This window comes from Argiope bruennichi, chromosome X2 (assembly GCF_947563725.1).
Source record: "Argiope bruennichi chromosome X2, qqArgBrue1.1, whole genome shotgun sequence".
Taxonomy (NCBI): domain Eukaryota; kingdom Metazoa; phylum Arthropoda; class Arachnida; order Araneae; family Araneidae; genus Argiope; species Argiope bruennichi.
This window is the reverse complement of record NC_079163.1, coordinates 118,356,142-118,378,457: the sequence shown is the minus strand read 5'-3', so window position 1 is coordinate 118,378,457 and position 22,316 is coordinate 118,356,142. Positions and strand designations below refer to the sequence as shown.

The window sequence follows — 22,316 nt, the reverse complement described above, 5'->3', positions numbered from 1 at the left end:
GAAAATTTACTGCTCAATGCAATATTACAGGAAGGATTAGTCAGTTTAGGATGCAAACTCCTCAAGCATTTAAGTAAAACTTTGCGTACTACATTAAACATTGTAATAAAGTTAATTCCTAGCTATTCTTAAAATTGCAACTGTTTTTATGATGAGCAGCAATTAAGAGATTAAGCAGTGAGAGGTTCTTAGATTACATATTTATATGTGTATGTATATGTGTAATATATATATAAATATTCAAACTCGAAAAGCGCTTTAACTTCTGAGTTACGCAGGCTATTCAAGCTTCTAATAGTTTCTTTTCTTTTAGTTTCTCTTCAGAATTAAAAATAGTTTCCTTTATGAGTTGTTAAAAGTTGCCTTCATCTTTCCCTTTCTTTTTAGCTTGGAAATTCTTGTCCGTAAAGTGAGCGTCTAGTTTCTGTTCATTGATCACGGCTCGAACTAACAAAAAATAATATCTGAAGAGAAAAATTCATTTTTAATTCATTGCACACACACAAACACACATATGCACATATATATATATAGAGAGAGAGAAGACGATTAGCTTTTTGTAAATTGCATATTTTACTCTCTCATGATTACAATGGAAATAGTAACATTTTCTGCATTTTTAAGATTTCTTTGTTAAAACCATTTCTGGTGATACACACACACACACACACACATATATATATATATATATATATATATATATATATATATATATATATATTATTTTATGTGAAGCATGATGCAGTTTGAAGACAGTGAAGATACTTTTAATTTCGTGACGTCGTTTTATTTCATTTTGAAGAAGCAGGCATATGTACAAGCGATGAGCACACAGAACGACACAGGAAAGGAATGACGAAAAAGCTCTTGGACATTTTATCCCTGGTCTTATATAACCTATGATTTTGATAGGGAAAATATTTCTTTACAGTGCTAATGTATTATGAGATTTCAATAGGGATTTTCTTTATACGCGTGGACAAGGCAGGAGAAACACAGGGAGATTTTAAAAAAGAATTTGCCTGATTAGCGGTATTTTATCTCTTCAGGCGCAGTGTGGGAAAGTTAGATTTTAGCTGATTCAACAATTTAACAAAGCTTCTCTTGAATTAATTAAGTACAGACAGTGGAATTGGATCACGAAATAAGAGAATATTTTAGAATGAAGTTACTATGAGCTAAATTAAATTAATTGAAATTAGAGTTAAAATATTATTACATATATATATGTAAGCATATACATAAACATGTATATATATATATATATGTGTGTGTGTGTGTGTGTGTGTGTGTGTGTGAGTGTGTGCGTTTGTTCTTGCATTAATATTCAAAACATCAACAATAAATATTATTTTAAATATTTTTACTCTGAAATTATTCCTTTGTACCTATGTAACGCATTAAGTAGCTTAATTCCGTAATGTTAATTATCAATATAAAAAGAAAAAAAATTTTATTAAGAATATTAAAAGATATTAAAGTTGCCTGAGCGAAATTCCTTGCATTGTTCCTACCTAAGCGCAATCTTATTAAATTCAGTTTGATATATTATTTTAATTAAGCCGTTTCAAACAGTGAAATATACAGTTGAAGACAAACATCGAAGTACTGAATTATGACTAAACAACGATGGCAGTCTATGTGTGTTAAAATGTCATTATCTAAATTTCCATGATAATTCATTAGGATGGTATAAATGATATAATGGTCTAAACTTGGATTCAGGCATTAACCCGTGAAATAGCTTTTAATTAAATCGACATTCCAGCATTATCCTTAGTTTTTAAGTTAATCATATCTTTGTTATTACTTAAATGTATGTTACCATGTTTCAAAAAAAAATTTTTTTTAAGAATATATTATACTTTACAATTTTTATTCTTTTTTATCTTTTTATAATCTGAGTCAAATTTAACTGGGTTAGAAGCAAAGTCTTGCAGCATTCTCTTTGAGATGCGATAGATTAAGAAAATTAAAATACTTGAATAATTGAAGACAAGCGTTACCTTTCTAGGGCATTTTTTAAGTCCTTTTAAAAAGAATATGCCTCTAATTTATTTCTAAAAACAATACCTTTAGCTCAATTAAGGTCAGCAATTATTGATTACCTGACATCCATAAGATAATTTTCTCACGGAGAGCTTCTTCTGCACTTTCAGGCAAAACTGATTGATATGCTTAAAGAACAAAACAGCTCATTTATAACAAAAAAATAAAATTAAACGTTGCGGAAAAAGGTAATTTTTGATGTCACTTAATTAATAACCTACAAAAAATAATTAGGATAAAAAGTTAACCAAAAATAAATTAAACATAGATGTGGGAGGAGGAAAGGCTCCTATTCATCCTTTTATATTTTAATCTGCTGCAGACAGTAAGAAATTAGTAAAAGTAAGTTAAAAACGACAAATGCTTTTCTTTTCCCTGTGAAGTAATTTGATTTTTTTACTGTATTCAATAAAGTTTTTATTTTGGTTAGTGTATTATTAATCAGTAATCATTTCCCAATTTTCATAGCTTACTGTAAAAGTTAAATAATCATTTCTAATATTTTCATAATATTTCATTATCGATTTTTTCTTATTATCCAAGAGTGAAACCGAAGAAACTTTTGTGAATAATATAATTTTAATTTTAACGTTTTTAGAGCATTTTTATATTTTAGAAGTATGTATTTTTTATCAGATATATTTTATATTTTTTAGGTTTTCTTTTTAGATATTCGTCGTTTAAAAATTGCTGAAGAATTAATTGTATATCAAAGAAAAATAATTTAAATGAGTTTCAATTATTGTAATTTTTATCATTTATGAACCTCAAAAATTATTGGTCTTACCGGAAGAGAAAAATAAATCAATATTACCCAAACTTTCACAAGATATTCATTAAAATTCCCGCTCCAAACTGTTGTTACAAACATTAATTAAATTTCCAGTTTCGAAACGTTGAAAAGAAATCATTGATTAAAATTTGAAATTTAAATTCTTAAGCATTCATATTAACATACAAGAATTCAAGCAATTTTCAAATTTTCACTTAACTAGCTATAGTGGTTCGGAAATTGAAGATATTAAATAAATTTCTCTTTGCAAATTTTTAAAGGAAGAAAATAGTATTTTCTATTTTTTTATTATTTAATTTCTATTTTTTAATAAAACATGTGTTGTGTTGGTTTTTTACTAGAGGTTATTTTCAGGTGTTTCTTAATGAATTTTGTTTAATGTTGATATTCTGTGTAATTACGTGTAATATCTTCACATGTAATCCAATTTAATGAAAAAAGAGATAAAAAAATGGAAGTTCTTGTCATTTACACTCAAACACATTTTTCGTATATTATAGTATCACACTGAAGAATTCACTTTTTATCACCAGGTGCAATTTACCTTAATAAAAGTTAACTTCCTTTCAGGTGACTAAAGAAATACAAAGGGATACTGGTTATTGAAGGTTATGAATGAGAGAATGAATGAAGAAAATTAGAATTCGTCTTCCATAAATCAGCGGAAAATATATTTATTTTTCAAATGTTATTTTGCGGTTGCTTGTACAAAACAACGTAACTAAGCTATTTACCTTCTAACTATATGTACATTTTATTAATCCATTATGTTCACCTTACATCTTTGATCGCTTAGTAATTTCCTAAGACTGAAATTTCCTTATCGAAACATTTTAAACTAGTTGGCATTCATCTATTGCATTTATATGTACTAAAAAATCTACCTTGGGAATTCGGAAGCTGATTAAGTTTGATAAACAAATATAATTTATAATTCATAATTTGCATGTAAGTAATAAAAATAATTTCCGAAAAGAAATGCAATGAACTCAAGATTAAGGCGGTTACAAAATTCCCTGAAACATAACCAATTTTATGCATTTTACACGGTTTATATATCTTCCATTCTCGTCTAATATTGATTTTAGGTCTGGAAAATTGTTCTGCCTAAGAACAGGGCAGCATTTGAGTTCGATAAACAAAGAAAAAGCTAATGCATTACTTTACATTTATGGTCCCGTATGTAAAATTTGCTTTTACCACGTTGTTTTTTCAGTCCCTCAGATTAGTGATAATTAATTTAAAGGACTTCCTGAGATTTCCCGGTTTAATACATTATTCTTCTGGCTCCTGAAAAAAGGGTAAATACGAAATAATACCGTATTAAAAAACTTCCACAGCATTAAATTTGTATGTTTCAGTAAAAGGAACTGGAATTAAAAATATTATTAAAGATTTTTTCAATGACAAAATTAACTTTAAACTCTTTGATATGTTGTATAAAAATCGATGAATTTTTTTTAAGGTTTTAACACTAGCTTTTATTCTTTTTTAATAGCTTGCATAATTTAATGCTTTGTGAAAGCGTTTAAAAATAAAATAACAAAAAAAATTAAGGGAATAAACTGATCTCTTTTTAACGATGAAACTGAAATATATTCTTAATATAAATAAAAGACATTATGGGTATGTTCCGCATCTCCTTCCAAATAACTGGGCCGAATTTAAACAAATTTTGTACACTTGGGATTTAAGGAAAGAGAAAGAATATTGTCAACGTTTCAAAGTCCAAGCATTCATAATGTATTGAGCTGATTAGAAATTAGCTAAAATTTTGTATGTTCCCACAATAATCTCAAAGAAAAATGTTTTATACCACCTTAAAATATAAAATTCTACCTTTTCAACAATATCAGTTCATTTCTGTACGAGTTTTCTTTCAACTATTGGTAATATCTTTTAACAATTTTACGCAGACGATTTTAAAATAAGGAAATATATACTTTGGCAGCCAACATTAAAATTTTGAGCCATAGTACCACTAGCTTTTTAAAAAAAAGTTTTTCTCCATATATCTTTCGGTGCTGCCTTTCTTGGCTTTAAAGACGATTTTTTAAAGATATTTAAAAGCAAGAATAAACCAAGCGAATGCTGGAAAAGTAAAGTTTTGGCTAGCAAATGATACAGACTCCTGAACTAAATCACAGCCTAAAGCAATTGCTTTAGGCTGTGAGGGTCTATGCCGAGACATCGCAGCAGAGAACAAAGGAAAAATTCGGAAACCGTTTCAATAATACTAAATTCGCTACTGTACAATTTTTTCAATGTGTATTAATATTTCAAAATGTTATAAAAAATTCAATAGGTAGATACGATTTTGAAGTAAGAAATTGAAATTTCCCTATTGCTAGATAACGATGAAACTTAGAGCTGCACTAGTTTAATTTTTTTGATATTTTTGTTCTTTTTCAACATTTTTACAAACTATATTAAGGATTTCTAAATAATTCTTAATTACAATTTAAAGAAAAATGTTTTAGACGGAAAGGATTTTAGATTTTATAATATTTATATAAAAGTAGTTATGGCTCTAAAAATATTATGCATGAAATTATTTTCATCCCGAACAACGCCTGTATATCAATTAATTATTAATATAATCAGAAATAAAAGTAACTTGTTAAAGAGTTTTAGAGCATCTTTATAACAACTACATCTGATCTAATCTTAATCTCATCTAAGATATAATTTCAATGGTAGATATATCTTTGAATTATTTTAATAATTATACGCGAATGACGGAGCATCTTCCAATGGAAGTTTAAGAATACTTCAAAATATATGCTAAAATTAATCCCATCCGCTACAATTCGTACAGAGTGTGGAAAAGCTTGGAATTAATTTCTCACGCAATTCCTCCTTCTACAAACCAAAGGTGTTTACTTATGTACTGCAAGTAAGCAGGTATTTATTTCATGGTCTTAACACCGGATTTTACTTCCCCTCTCCCAATACTCTGAATAAAACACAAAGAAAAGATCTCTTTTAAAAAGTTGCTCTCAGTTTCGAAAATCGATATTTCGCATTCGCACGAGTTGCGCTCATCAAAGTGTGTCTAACTGAGGTTCTGATCGTGTTCTGGGAACTGAGCCAACTCACGAAACAAGCTCAGATTGTATTCGGGACTCATTGTCTTTGATAACACGTCGAGTCGTTTGGTTACCGACTTGTAAAATATAAACGGTATGAATTTATCTCTTTTATTCTAAATTTATTGGGAAAGGTTCAAAGTTTGACTGCGCTCCGTCCTCTGAAAGGAAGTGATCTGATAACTTTGTAGGAGAAGAATAAGTTGCTTAGTTTAAATATTGCATTTATTGGTCTATATTTGTGGGATAAAGAAAACGTGTTTGCCGATATAAAGCTAAAAAAATGATAGTATAAGTAATACTATAATTATTTTTTAATAATGATAGTATGTATAAGTAATAAAAATAAAGATAGGACAAAAACCTTTATTCGATGAATAATCAAAACATGAAATAAAATGTCATTAGATTTTTTCCAACTGGAATATTCAGTTAACTGTTATCTCTAAAGCTTTTTCTTAAATTTCTTATTTCCCTTACAAGCTAAAAAACATTTTGAACATCATTAAGATTTAAATTCCAAAAACTGAATCAATAAAAACGATTGATACTGAAAAATGTTTATGGAATAAGCTTGGATCGGACTTAAATTTCCTTTGATAAAAAATCGAGTTGTTTGATAACCAGATTTTAAAATATAAACTGAATGAATTATTTGTGTTATTTAAAAAAAGTTCAAAGTTTTGCCGCTTCTAAATATCGGAAAGGGCTTGATGTGGTAATATAGTTGAATATTTTAGTGTGTGGTGTATACATGATGGAAAAAGTAAAACATTTTTTTGCAATTTTAAAACTTGGAAAAAATAATCACAATAGGAAATTAGCTTTTTTAATAATAGGATGGAAATAATTTTTAATATTATGAATAATCAAAGCGAGCAATAACTTTTTTTATTCTATGGCAAACCAAAATATTATATAAAACATCGTTACATTTTTTTTTCATGAAACAATAAGGATGAAATATTCTTCCAAGTGTTTCTAAAGCTTTCTTTATTTTTTTAATCTTTCATTTACCTTACAAGCACCTAAAACTATTTTAAATACAATGTAATAAGTTTTAGAAAAATGAACTCATATAAAAAGCAACATGAGAAAAATGCTATGAAAAATGCATGAGAAAAATGCTAAATATTAACTCTCTTCCAAAACATAAACTTACATAATTTATGACACTCATACAAGCATTATTTAAAAGTAATTATTTCTATTAATTACACTCTAAAATTAAACTCCGTTACAACATATAATTAAAATATAAATTTAAGAAAAAATAAAGAAACATAAATTTGAGAAAGAATATTAAGAAATAAGAAAGGATTCATCCATGTTTCACTTTTATCACTGAATTACAGCAAAGAATAGGATTATCAAGAAAAATATTTTTATTCAAGTGAATTGCGAATATGTGCTTTGTTTTTGCCTGTCAACAAATAGCATTTTTCTCTATGTATTTAGTACTGTCTACTAGATCTACGCTTTTGTTAAAATTTTCCATTAATTTATAACATGACTTTTTTTTTCTGACTTTCAGAAAGCTACAGCAGGGCGTGAGGTGCATAGAAGATCATAGTTTTCGATGTTTTACGGCTCCACAGAAGAGAATATTTAAATCAGTGGTCTCAGACTCAAGGCACGTCATAGATGATATATGTGTGCAAGGAAAACTCCAGGAAGGTAAGTTTCATTTTGTGTATACATAATGCAATCACTTACACAAATATTTTTTCTTCAAAATTTTTGATGTAGAAAGAATAGTGAATCAAATCTGTCTAGTTATCCTTAATTCTTTAAATCTAATTTAATGAAACATAACTTTAAGCAAATTAAACCCATATTTATAGAGACCTTAGATTTATCGATGCATTGTTGATGCCAATTTGATATTTAGCAACATTTTGATCAGATCACGCAATATACTAGATGTCAGGTACCTACAATTTTAGTTCTAACTATACGAGAAGAATTACTTATAGCTGAATTTAGAATATTGTGCAAAGCAGCTTGTCTTATTTGTACATTTTTCAAAGCGGAGAATGCATGAAAGTTCGAATGAATGAAAGAATGCAATAAATAAGCATTAGAAGATCTAAAAAGAACTTTCTGTAGCAGTTCAGAGTAAGGAAATCAGAAAAATATCCTTTTTCATATACTAGACCTTTTTCATATTATTCTGCATACTAATAATTTTGAAGTAATTTGAACTTTAAGTCGAAAAAAATCAATAAAATATTTGAAATTTTGTTACAGATCAATTGACCACAGATTAATAATAATAAACAGATTTAAAAGTAAAGATCCTTTAGGTTTTTTTTTTTTTTTTTTTTTTTTTTTTTTAAGATTAGGGATGACAAAACTTTTTGGGTGGAGACTACAAAATGGTAAAAAAGAAAAAATTTTGGCGACCTAACTTAATATATCATAAAAATAAGGAGTAAAAGATATTTTTTTGATAATTCTTAAATGCTAATTCTATAAATGAAATACAGGGTTAGTAAGAATACATTTCCCACTTCAGAGTGCTGTAATATGCGTTCTATTGGTCCAAATGAAAAAAAATTGAACTACAGATAATTGAAATAATGTGCTTGGCATTTATTAAACAAGAAGTTTTAGTACCAAAATCCATTCATAGATGATACTATAGCATAAATGGCGTTTATTTGCAAATATTAAAAATGTGAAACATCATTACGATAAATCGCATACATATTAGGATTATTTTTTGAATATAAAGAAGACGCATTCTTCACGAGTATTAGCTGCTTCTCTACACATAACGCCTAAGTTGAAAGAAAAGTGCATCTGGTAAAATTTTTCTACCAGAACATGCAGAAATCGGGTACTGATGTGTAAAAACATGTTTGAGCCTATACGAAGAGATTCAATGTGTCCATGTGTCCTAGCAGGATGATACAAGGACTTTCAAACAACTGGACAACTTGCTATATTTCCAGGTAGAGGACAAAAGTAAAATCCCTTCTATCGTCAAAAATGTAGCTACCGCAGTTGTTGAAGCCAGCAGACAATCGCTGCATGGTAGAGTGTGTTGTTTCCTGTATATTGGATATGCAGTATTCCTCTGCAAGCAAGCCCATTCAGGAGACTGCATTTTTATCCTTAAAAAATAAAGCTTAGACACGAATTGCAGGACGTGGATTCAGAGGATTTGGACTTTAATTCCTTATTGCAATGATGTTTCACGTCTCTTGACCATGGAACATTCTGCGGAGTGATGAATGGACATCCGCAATTGCCGAATTTGGGCAGCAGAAAACCCTCATGCTATCCAAGAACAAATCTTGCACCATGAAAAAGTGATAGTATGAAGTGGTTTTGCTGCTACCTTGATCATTGGTCCGGAATTTTTTAATAGAAAACTACAAATTGAATCCAAATCTATTCCACACAAAATACCTAAATAAGAACCCAAACTACTCCAAAAATATTTTCTTTGGTAAAAGCTTTCATGTTCTTAACTATTAATATTTAATCAAACTTTATAAATACCAATAATAATCTGATGATAAGGAAGTAAATTTGAAAAATAAGCTATAAACGTATAGATCAAAACGAAATTCTTCTACAATTCAAGCAACTACTGAAAATTATATGGTTATAAAATAGTGGTATTCAAGTCATTTTACCTTTCATAAATATTACTTCGACTTGCAGATATTATAGGCACTTTGAAATAATTATGACTAAATGTATGCCATATGTTCGCAAGTAATTGCAATATTAGGTAGGCAGGATAAATTATTATTACCTACTCCATTATTTTTCAAACTTCAATTTCTGGCAAAATTAGCATATTTAGAGGATAAATTATTTGAATTATGGATTAAGACTCATAAAGAACCATTGGAATATTTTGCAAATATTTATCAGAGAAGAGATAGAAAATACAGAATTTAAAATTCCCGAATGTTTTCATTTGAAATGTCTAAGTCTTCAAAAGAACGTTCTAAATTCGGTGGCAATCGTCTCTCACGACGAAGTTTTGCATTATTGATTTTTATTCATATATCAGTTAATTTTTTCATTTTTTTTTTTTTTTTTGCTTTTTTCTTTTCAATATAACCCTACTTTAATCTAAATTGTCGATTCGTAAATACAACGGCTGTCATTTTATTTTATACAATTTATTTTCTTATCCGAAATTTCTAATTAAATCGCATCCAAAAGTTCATTTCAATTACATATCATTTACCAGTTATTGCCAGATGCTAGTAAGTTACTTGATTAGTAAATCATCCATTTTATCGCTTAATATTTAAAGATTTTAAAATGTCAATTTTCGAATAAAGGAAATGTATATCATTACAAACGGCATTTGAAGCTATTACATTTAAAACGATTTGTTTTCGTTCATTCTCATCACATACAAATCAAAGACTTATGTATTTTCTTAGAAATTATACTTATGTTTCTTCTTCCTTCAGAAATGTAATTAATCTAGAAAATATAAAATCATGCTCTGAAAAACTGTTATTGCAAAATTCAATCCAGGCTATACAATGATTCCATGCTTGCATTTACTACTTCATTGTACAAAGCATTTATCCGTGTCCGAACAGTTGGTCCTAGCCAGAGTCTTTAAATTGTTCTTCTTGAATTGCTTTTACTCTGTTTTTTTCCTATCACATTTAAGAATTCCACTTCTAAAAATTCTATTTCAGATGCTGCATTTCCTAGAAATTTCGAATAGGAAAAACGAGAATATCCTAATATGAGTATGGATAAATTCATGAAAGTTTTGCATGTTTTATTCAGTTGGATTTTTATGGGAGGGGAGAAAGAGATGCAAAAAAATTTAAAAGTCAAGGGAAATCTTGTTACGTATAACTTATAGGGTTTTTGCTGTTACATCAGTCATAATATGCATCATTTTTATATAAAAAATGAAGTAAGATAAAGCGGTTTAATTTCAAAATGTATTATCTTATTCTGCAATAAAGAATCCTGTAAATACTCACAAATGCCTTAACTTTTCTTCACTGAATAAATGACAATATATATATATATATATATATATATATATATATATATATATATATATATATATATATATATATATATATATAAGATAATATTTCAGTTTTTTTCCGTTTCAGCATTCTACGTTAATAAAACTAACTTTCTGTAATATTAAATTAATAATCTGTATTTTTATTTTATTTTATTTTATCTATGCGTATACTTTATATGTACTAAAAACAAATGAATAAAAATTTATTTATTTTTTTAGCTCAAAAATCTTTAGTGAACCTATACAAACTGAAGCAATTTATATTCAGTCAGGATTTTTAACAGAATTTAAAAATTTTAAAGCTACGCACGACTGACTTCTTGCTTCAAATTCAACATTTTATTGCAGTATTCGTCATATAGAGAGTAACAATATTCTGCAGATATTATAGAAGTAAACAATAAGCAACATATTTATCCTAAGACATGGCTGAATTTAATTTTAAAAATTGAAAGACGGAAATTAAATGTCAGACTTAAATAACAGGTAATACAATTAAGGAAACCACATCAACTAAAAATAAACAAAATTGCTTTTATTTCTATTAAAGGAGAAAGGAGGTAAAAAAAAGTAGTTTTTAAATTTGAAATTTAAAAAAAATCCCTAAAATGTTTTATCCACTATCTTTATCCGACGTTTAATTCCTTTCACCTAATTGCACTAAAGCGAGTGCACTACTTTATATATACAAATAAATGGCACTCGTGTCTGTGATGCATTAGAAATTTCAAAGTTCTTTTAGTATTCGTAATTTTTTGTTATTTTACGTCTTTGGAAAACGGGAAAGTTAATTAATTCACCTCACTCCTTATATCTCAACAGTTCCCTTCAATTTAATTGAGGAATTACTTTTTTAAAACTAAGATTCCCTAAAAAAAAGATATTAATTTAAGATTCTATGTTTCTGTTTCGATGAAAGCCAGTCTAATCAATGCATTGGGATTATTTTGTCTTTATTTAGAAAGAAGATTTGAATTGTTTTGTTTTTGGTATAAATCGAGTGCACGTTATTGATATAAGCGCACAATGTTTGTTTCTTTTGAGATTCTATAATTGCCAATTTGCTTTCGTAAATTTGTTTAAAAAGTAATCTACTTTCTTTGCTTTCAAAGACCATTATAACTATTTATATATACGATTTTAAATAATCCTGAGTAATGTGTAGGTTAATGTGATCGTCTCAAGCTGAAAGAGGTTTGTTAAAGATCTGCTAATGATTAATCATTGTTAAATGCTGAAGAAAGCTTCTAAAGTGAAACACGAACTTCAAATTTCGGGATCCCAACCAATAGAGAATATTTGAAAGTTATGCCACAGTAAAAAGAATTAGAATCACCTAGACATTGGATTTTATTCAGCTATTTTTTTTCAAAAAATGCGTAGTCTAACTCTGTCAGATTCATTTAATATAAAAAATTTTGCAAACTAGGGGAATATTCTTTTAGAGAGTCCAAATAGAGTCTTGCAAAAGATTATAGGTAATTCAGCAGTTACCGGTTGAAAAGATTCGAGTTCTGTTCTTTTGGATTCATGTAATCCGTTATGTTACTTTACACGGACCCTTATGACTCCCTATTGAAGAGCATGGGCTATTTAACAATTGTCGATAGAATAGATAGAATTTTAGATTCAACTAATCCGAGTCATTTTTCCCCAAACTAAGGTTTGTTTTTCTTTACACTTCCCTTTAAAGTTATGAATTATTCAACAGTTGTCATTAATCCGGGATTTTCCATAATTAAATGTTATTTTCCCAAACTGACTCGCCGATGAAGAATTCTGGTTATTCAACAGTTGTCGGTACCAGAAATTCGTCTTCTAGCTCTTACAGAGCCATCTAATTCAATGAATTCTTGCATAAAATATCATATTCTTTCACATGACCCCAAATGAATCCGCAATTAAGAATATCGTTCGTTAAAAATTTTGACATTAAACCATATTTTATAATTATACATCACCAATATTCAAAAATGCGCATAAAATTTTATATCTTTTTATATTTTTTCTTGTTTGTTAAACCATATTTCATAACGATTTTTTTACTATTATATATATAAATATACTTGCGATCTAAGAATGAAAAGAGAATTAGCTATTTTTTTCTCGCTTAAAGAGGACGTCTAAAAAGCTAAAATAACTTATGAAGTCATTCGAATGCCATACGATATAATTCCAAATTGGAAATCGTTCTGTATGGTTCTTAACAAAGTTTGCACCGGATTTTTATAATATTGCAAACCATCTTAACCTCACAATAAATAAGAATTTTTCACGTTTCTTTAATAAATTTCAGTTCAAGTTATAAACTAAGGATGAAATTCACATGCACAATCCCAAACCAATACTTGCAAAAGAATATCGAGGTTGTGAATAGTTCTGGCAGGATACATTTTTGTCAAATTATATCGTACCAGTCATCAAAAATGTACAAGAAGAAATCATGTGATGACACTCATTTCAATACTTTTGTACCTTATTTATTAACTTATGTTTCAATACTCTTTTTATCAGATGCATATAATGCATATGCTACGCCTTTTTTAGTGATAAATGGCGTCACAAATCGGAAGAGCTCAGAAACGCTTGCGGAATAATTCAATGAACATTAAGGAACATTTTCGGTGACATTCCTTTCAGCCCATTTTTAAAACACGGACGTTGTATGATATGACTGCTATCTTCAATCTGATTAGAATATTGAAGTCTTCAAAGCGTCTTTTCCATCCTGCAAATAACGAAAAATATTTAAGTCTTTTTTGCTTTTTAACAAATCTTAGTTCTTGTTGTCGTTGACTGATTTTTTTAACCCAGCCTTTTCAAATCTTTTCAGAATAAGATAAATAAATAAAATCTTGTAGCCCAATATATATATAAAAAATCTTGATTTCTTTGTCCCGCCAACCCCCAGCATTGTAGTCACGTCGGCGACTAGAAAGATCGTCGCATTGCTGTGCATAATAATTGCAGAAATGATGAACAAGCTTTCGCTTGGGCTGGACACTTGGCATCACACTGTACAATGGAGAATTGGGGCTAATGCGCTGCATTTTACGAAACGTGCAGGGAATGGAGATCGGACAAGCGACACTAAACTCGTCCGCGTCCGGCAACATTTTGAATAAAATTCACCGTCCCACCTAGTTACGCACACATATGGTCTATGAATTTTTATGCTGCACGATGACAACTGCCGGATCGTGTTGTCAGGCTAATACATTTGCTGCTACAACATCCTCTTTCTTCCGATTTCGGTTGTTTTGGTTGACTTTTTATCCTATGCGAAGCGAATAATAGAGTGCAGTGGAAAAGTAAGGCGTTGGGTCCAGAAAGTCCACAGAGAAAATATTTTGCTTCACATACTCTTTCGCTACTCTGTATTTTATTTCTCTTTTATCTCTTCGCCGATCGTTGTAGGAGAAAAAATAGGTGGCTGAAAAAGGCGACGGAAACGTAGAATTTTGAGAAGGATTTGTTAGTAATCATTTAATGATTTAAAAAAAGATTTTATCTCCTTTGCAATATTACATCTTATTTTTAATTTAAAAGAGAAAATTTTACTAATTACATTTGTTAGTCTTTTAGTTTACTATACAATAACGTCTCGTTTCGAAATAACAGTAGTGTTATTTTATCTGACGAACTTCGTTACTTTTTAATTGTTGTCAGAGGGTTATGATAGCACCTGAACCGACACCCGCCCCCATTTCAGAAATTTGGACGGATATGGACTAGATTAGATTTTTATGGAGCAAAAATCAGCTGGCATTCTTTTCAATAATAAATTATGTTTTAAGTGAACAAACCGAATTTTGAAAATCAGATAACTCCAAATGGTCATATCTAGTTTTTACGCCATAAAATTCCAATCCAATCTGACCTACCCGAAATAAAATCTTCCTCACCACATCAACAAGAGGGCATTTGATTATAGGAGATTTAATATGTCACAGACCGTCTGCACGACAGTTCTCCTATGAACTTGGGGTTTGACACTGATACATTTTGTTTCCGAAGCCAAGACTTTAGCAAGACTTAGACATAGCAGCCCTTTATTTGTAAAATATAAAACGGATAAAAAGAAATTAGAATAAAATAACTCCATTTCTTCTTCGAATTTTGGTCTTGCTTCTACAGTATATAGCATTTTATTTATGCATAGGTCTTGATTTCTTGGTCATGTATCATCCAATCAAAGCAATCCAAAATTGGATGCAGATCCATAATATTTGTGTCACGGTAATATGCCACATTTTTCATTGATGTGTTACAATGGTTACGCGCACTCGGACGAACAAAAATACCTACTTTTGAATGATTTCTTCTAAAATTTGATATAGATCTGCACTTTGAATGCAAATATAAAATATTGAATTTTATTTTATTTTTCAGATTTTTCTGTTTTTGAATTATTATGTTCAAGACAAACATCTTTTCAAAAATCGTGCTTTCCGAATCCAAAAAGTGTAAGATGTGAAAATTCGTTAAATTTCTTAGATCGATTTTTTAATATCATGTTTTTTTTTTGTAAGCTTCGGGCTAATTAAAGAAAAAGAATAGTAACATTATAAGTAAAGAATAATTAATATATTGTTTAAATAATCAACCATTTCGTGACAACTTAAGATCTAATGAAAGTCAATCACTTAATTTTCAGCCACGATCAGATTATAAGATTATATCTCAACTTTAACAGCTTTGATAAGGTTCACTAACACATCAATGGGAAAATATTTGAATCATGACAGATTTTATAGACATTAATACTGCAACCAATATAGGTTTTTCAAAGAACTGGCACTCAAATATCAGATATGCGATCACAATACAGCCACCACAAAGGGATATTCGAGATAAACGTTCCAGAAGCAAAAGCTATTCATGCAGAGTAGAATCTGTGTAAAATGTGCATGATAAAGCATATCACATCTGATTTCAAACTTTTAATAGCTCACCCTCTTAACATTTCAGGCAGATTTCAAACATTATACGAAAAAGAAAAAATTGAAAGATTTGGTGTTTTTTATGAATGAATAACTTCCGTAATTTGAAATGCAATGAGACTAGACAAAGTAAAAAAGAAGATATCTTAAGAAGCTATTTATTCAGATTCCCAAGTTTAGCACTTTCCGAAGACTGTACTTGTTTAAAGGGTGGTACATAGCAACATGAGCAATTATTACGCCTCCTAATTCTGCGAACCGTCTAAATTCACCCTAATGCTAAATACAAACATCTCCTTTCATCTTTCCTCTCACTCCCCTTTTTTTGTGTGAAATAAAGCCTCCTGTCTCATGCACAAAAGTATGGACGGTTTTCGAATCCGAGAATAAACAGTACTTATTAATTGGGGACATATAAAATTATTTATGTGAACTGCAATATAAAAACGAAATTTTTTCTGATTTCGGAGCTCTTCTGAATGCTGACTTTTCTTACTCGTTGACACCCTCCACCTGGGGAGTCCCTCAGGAATGAGAATTAAAAGTTTCCCGTTTGGTGGTTGTTTCTCGCCACCCTGGTGGTTATAGAAATGGAGAGAGTCGGCTATCTCCTATCGATGACGAGACGTGTTCCCTGCGGGAAGGGTTTTACCGTGGCCGGTGATAGCCCTTAGGACTCAACCGTAGTTTCTACCTATGCTATCGTGGCGGTCCGGTCATTCCAATTTAATCCGAATGCCTTTAATTAGGCGGGGAAGTGTAGGCAGTGTGGTTATATATTGACATCGAGTTCTGTGATCCTGATGTTATAACAGTATCCCTTATAAGATAGTTTAAAGTAATTAGAATTGTTTGTACTCTCAAAAAATTAGTTTTCAATTTTTAGCTTTATAATATACATTGTATTTCATTGATTACGGAAATCATATCACATGTCTGTTTGAAAAGTTAGAATCTCATAAATTACTTTTTAAAAAATATAATTGTCAAGATCCCTATAATGAAAAGATACAGTCATTTGCCTTTTTCTCAAGACTTGCTTTTTCTTTCAAATTTCAATCTACATATCTGAAATTATCCTTATTGTATTAGCTTGAAATATTATATTGTAGTATTTACAGATATTAGGCATTTTTAAATATATTTTTATTTATTTATGGGCAGCAATATAATTTGAAGAGGCTATATATATTGAAAAATGCCATGCATTTTTCAAATATTTAGGTTACAGGACATTCGACATCTTTAAATCTTATTTTCTATACTTTAAAATGAAAATAAGTCTAATCGAATTATTGAACATATATTTATATATTATACTAATAATTTTGGAGTAATTTTATGCAGAATGATTTTTCTGGGCTTACCGATTTGTAGTTATTAGCTTTAAGGTTACCGCATCATAAAATATTTTCAATTTGCTATTTAAAAATAAATGGTTTAAAAAGCAACTATTTTCATGTTGTTTTATTATTTTTAAACAGTTAATTTTTTTCTATGTATATATTAAAATTTAAATCTGTTATGATATTTACATGAGGAAAAAATCCGTTTTATTCCCAGCTCAAATTTCAACAATTCTACTGCCGACAATGCCCCAATTCCCTTAACAATGTTCAAGTATAATATGAAGATTTATCTAAATAAATGTTATACACTTCCATAAAGAACGCAAGGCGTTAATACTAAAGCTTGAAATAGGCAAAACCATTCTATCTTCTTTAATATTATATAAACGTGCTACCCGTCTGAAAGGTTTTTGTGCCTTCCCACAAAATATTTCACTTTTCGTTACATAATAGAATGCATCTATCTTTCAACTATTTACTTACTAGATTAATTGATCATGCTTTGAAAGATAATAATTGTAACAATAATAAAGTGAATCAGAGAGTACAATAAATATGCTAAACATCTAAGTATGAAGAATAAAGAATTTGATTAATAAGTGATCCCGTCATTTCCTCTTCCTAAAGGAAAGTGACATTTCTCAATTAGATTCCAAACATCTGCTGGATAATATAATGCAAACAATGTCAGAATGAGATTCAATAAATGAGAAGCATATCTAATGGTAAAACAATGGATATAAGCGAAATATATATTATTCTTACTTTTATTGAATATTGCATTCCATTTCTCTTTTCTTTACATGGTAAATATCTTATCAGTTTGATAATGAGGAGATACTGAAACTTCTCAGAAATGAGTTAATATAATTAATGATGTTTGATGGTAAAGAGCATTATTTTAACTCTGTTTATTTCTCAACCACAACTATGCTCTTCCCTGAAAAACTAAAATCCTTCCTTCAGACTTGTTAAATGTTCTTAAGTAGTAAATTTTGTAAAGTTTCTAATCTATTCTTAAAGTCTTTTTATTTCAGTTGTCTTGTTTCATGCTTGTAATCAATTTTCTACTTACTTCCTTGAGTGCTGAAATTTCGAAATGGGTGTTCTCGATGGCAATACATTATTTTAATATTTTCAAACATCATTTATCATTTCATCGATTAATACGATTGAAATGAATTTTAATATTCAATAATATATATCAAGATAAATTATACATTCTAAACAAATATTAGAGCATAATTAAAATAAAAAAACTATACTGTTTAGCACATTAATAAAAAAAAACACTTTTATAAATTGCTTTTATAGATTTTTCTCATCTTAATTCACCGAAAATCATAGCACCTTGTGCCTTCTTTAAAAAGATCGAAAATTTGTCGCACAAATTGTTTTCAAAATTTTACCCACATCATTTTAAAAACTGTATTTCTTAAATTCAATTATCCTTATCAATAAACATATTTTGAAAAAAACACTAGATACGTTAAAGCAAAAGACGTCTATTATTTTAGAAATCATTACTTAATTTGATTTATTTTATTCGTCCTAAGAAAGAAGTATTTTAATAATTACGTTCTCCAAAGAAAAATGATGAAAGTTTCATAATAGCAAATCTTCTATCAATGGCATCGCTAATTTGAAAATGTTTAAAATCTTTATACTATGAGAAAATACCGTATTATGTAATTCCGAATGGGAAATCGTTTTTTTATAATTATTATTATTTTCAAGAAGCTCCATTTTAATTTAACTTCTTTCATTATTGTAAAAATGGAATGTAATATATTTCTTGTAATAATATATAATTCGTTTTCTTAATATACTATAGTTCTGGAATTTTTTGCAGTTTTGCGTTTCCAAAAACAATTCAATATTTTGATATTTGTGAATTTAATTGATTGATTGGTTTGTAGATTTTTTTCATTTCATAAGCAAAGCCCCATCTGGTAGCGAGTATCAGAAAAAAATGATTTCAAGATCTGTAATTTTATAATAATGAATATGGGAGAACATTTAGGATGAAGGAACATTTAGGAAAGTCAATAAAAGCAAAAAAGTTTTTTAAAACAGGCTTTTACTAATGTAATAAAATGCAATACATAATTTTTAAGGAAAAATGTAGCGACCAGAAAGAAATATGAAAAAGATAAAAGAAAATAAATGAAAGGAAAGAAATATGAAAAAGGTAAAGGGAAATAATTGAAAAGAAAAAAGTATGAAAAGGTAAAGAAAAATAAATTTATCGCGAAGGTACTACAAAACTAGTATCATAAGAAAAGAAATTCCTAGACAATCATTAAAAATTTAAAATATATGTGGGAAGGAAATTTCAGTTTGCTTAGAATTACTCCGATTTACGTTATTGTCGTCGGCTTAATATTTTGGCCACCAATTTTTTTGTTAAAAATTATAGGTTATTTTTTCTAAAAAATACAATATAATTTTTAATATTTTGATTTTTACCTTCTCTTATACGAGCTATACGAAAAAGAAATATCGTACTCGTCAAAAAGTTTAAATTCGAGACGAATATCCCCGTTTCAGACCCCTTGAATCTGAAAAAAACACATTTTTGGAATGCCTGAATGTCTGTGAACACGACTCATAAATGCATTGAGCTAGACTGATAACGTTTGGTATGCTGTATAACCACATTTGCAGATTTCTATCAAACTTTGTACGAAATCCCTTCAAAAGAAATCCTTCTCTCTGACTATCCTTGTATAAGGGATCACGGTAACCAATAACTACAAAACTTAAATTGCTGAATGAGTAAAATTTGGTGCACAAATTCTGAATCAAATGTTGGAGTAAATCCATCTAAAACTGACGGTACTTCTATCTGCGCATACGCTTGCATGTAAATTCACAACCCAATCAACTTAGATAAAGAAAATATAATGAACAGTTTCAGCATCAAAGAGAAGATTGTTTCACAACTTTCAACTAAATCTGTCAAAACCTTGACCGTCAGTCAGCTTATAGTCTAGAATGCATATGAACTGAATAATCCAAAGTCGCAATAAATTGGATAAATGAAATTTGATACACATATTTAGCATCCAATGTGTAGATTTTTGTCAAATTTGGGAATACATTCATCAAAGGATTGACCACCTGTTGGTATGTACATTCTCCTTCATGTATGTAAACTCGATGACTCAAAAACACTACATCTTTGACGAATGAAATATGTTATGGGATATGTCTTGTTACTACAATTTCAGTATCGAATTTGATTTCAATAGGTCGAAAAAAAAGCGCTCAAAATGCATATTCGATTTTTTCAAGTAGTAGAAAGTGTTCTTGTGCAAAGATCTGAAAATAAAAATGTCATCACTCATGGTGCCACAGATTTCCAAAATCATAGATTTTATGTCAGGGGAGGGAGATAACACTTTTATAAGGTAGAATACGAGAAAGTTTCAGGGAGATGGTTATTTGTACTATCAAAAATATGTGAAATTTAACTTTCACAGATCATATATTTATAGAATTCATTGTTATCAGATTAATTGATTCTCTTTTCAATGAGATTTTCTGGTTCAAAATGCTCCTTCTTTATTGTTGAATCCTTTTTTGAGAGGTATTGCTATGTTATTCATCAGTAATCATTCGCTTCAATTTTGAACTGCACATTTGCTTTCAGTTTCAATTCTTTCAAACATTTGATGAGAAAATAGATTGCTTCTTTTCCATTGTTTAATCCTTCTATGGAATACCTACTTTTAATTATAACAGAAATTAAACCATAAGTGCAAATCATGTTTTATTTTGCAACAGCGCAAATCAAAATACATTTAACATCCAATACAATTGTTTAAATCATAAATCACAAACCAATCAATAGGCTTTTTTTTTTTTTTGAAAATATGTTCCATTCTAATATCATGACACTTCCATTGTCAGTAAAATTTTGCAGAAATAAATTTTGTCTGGAAAAAGCAGATTTCATATCTTGACTCCCGATAAAATAGACAAATATTTATTTTATTTTCCCCAACTGCTATAGAAAATCACTGATTAGTTTACTTGAATCATTGATGTGTAATTGGGTATGTATTTACAAATTTTTAAACATCAAACTCATGAAATTTGTAATAACCCAACACATAGTTTCAGCAAATTAATCATAATAATAACGCATACACACTGAATAGAATATTTAAATATTGGTAAAATCGCGATCAATGAGTTAGTTAACAAAAGATTAATACATGATAGTTTTAATATTGATAAAAGTTATTTAAATATGAGAGGACCTTTCTTTAATCGAATATATTGTACAGTACTTTTCATTTAAATCTGAGTTTCTGACTATTTAACTGTCTCCCCTGCAGATTATCTTCGATACGCTCCTTGCCTGAAAAATGTTTCTACGGACGAAAGGAAATGCGCGAACCAATACAAAAAGTTGGCTAATAATCATGGAGGGAACCCAGATGATACGAATTCGGTCAATGTCAACTATGGACTAAAATTGCATTGCTGGTAAGTTAATATTTACAAAATGCAATCCCTTATATTATTTTGTTCGCAATAAAAACTGCCTGGAAATTTGTAATATTAATGTATTTATTGTTGTTGTATCGATAATTTAGAATGACTTCTTGCAGTCATTTTAATTTTGTTGCAAATCATATGTTATTATCGCAATTTTTTTTTAATTCACGTTCTCCCCACTCTCAAGATATAATTTTGAAATATGCTTCATTTATTTACAGATTTCGAGTGTATGTTTAAATAATTATAAAATTGTGAAATTTACTTTAATTATTATCAATGAAAATAAGTTAATGAACTTCTGAAAATCAGAGAGAAATACTTTAACTTCTGTTTGGTTGGAATTGGCACTGTTCAACAAAACCTCGAAGTGCTAATCAATCAGAAAGCAAACATAAATCGTGCAAAATGCTATTTATAGAATAGCAGCAGTCATTGTCTTTTAAAGATTGTGAAAATAATGCAGTATCTTTTCCCTTCTCACATTAAATAAAGTTCTAGTGCACAATGTTGAATTGAATACACCATGATCAAGACATCACAGTGGTTATT

General features: G+C 29.0%; 1 protein-coding gene across 1 annotated transcript in view; it reads left to right on the top strand.

Moving 5' to 3' along the window:
• The window catches only part of LOC129961052 (uncharacterized), a 179,818-nt gene that overhangs the window by 143,923 nt on the left and 13,579 nt on the right, over positions 1-22,316 (top strand). The window contains exons 3-4 of the mRNA XM_056074855.1: positions 7,466-7,608; positions 21,602-21,752. Of these exons, the coding sequence (XP_055930830.1) occupies positions 7,466-7,608; positions 21,602-21,752 (294 nt within the window). The remainder of the gene's footprint in view (positions 1-7,465; positions 7,609-21,601; positions 21,753-22,316) is intronic.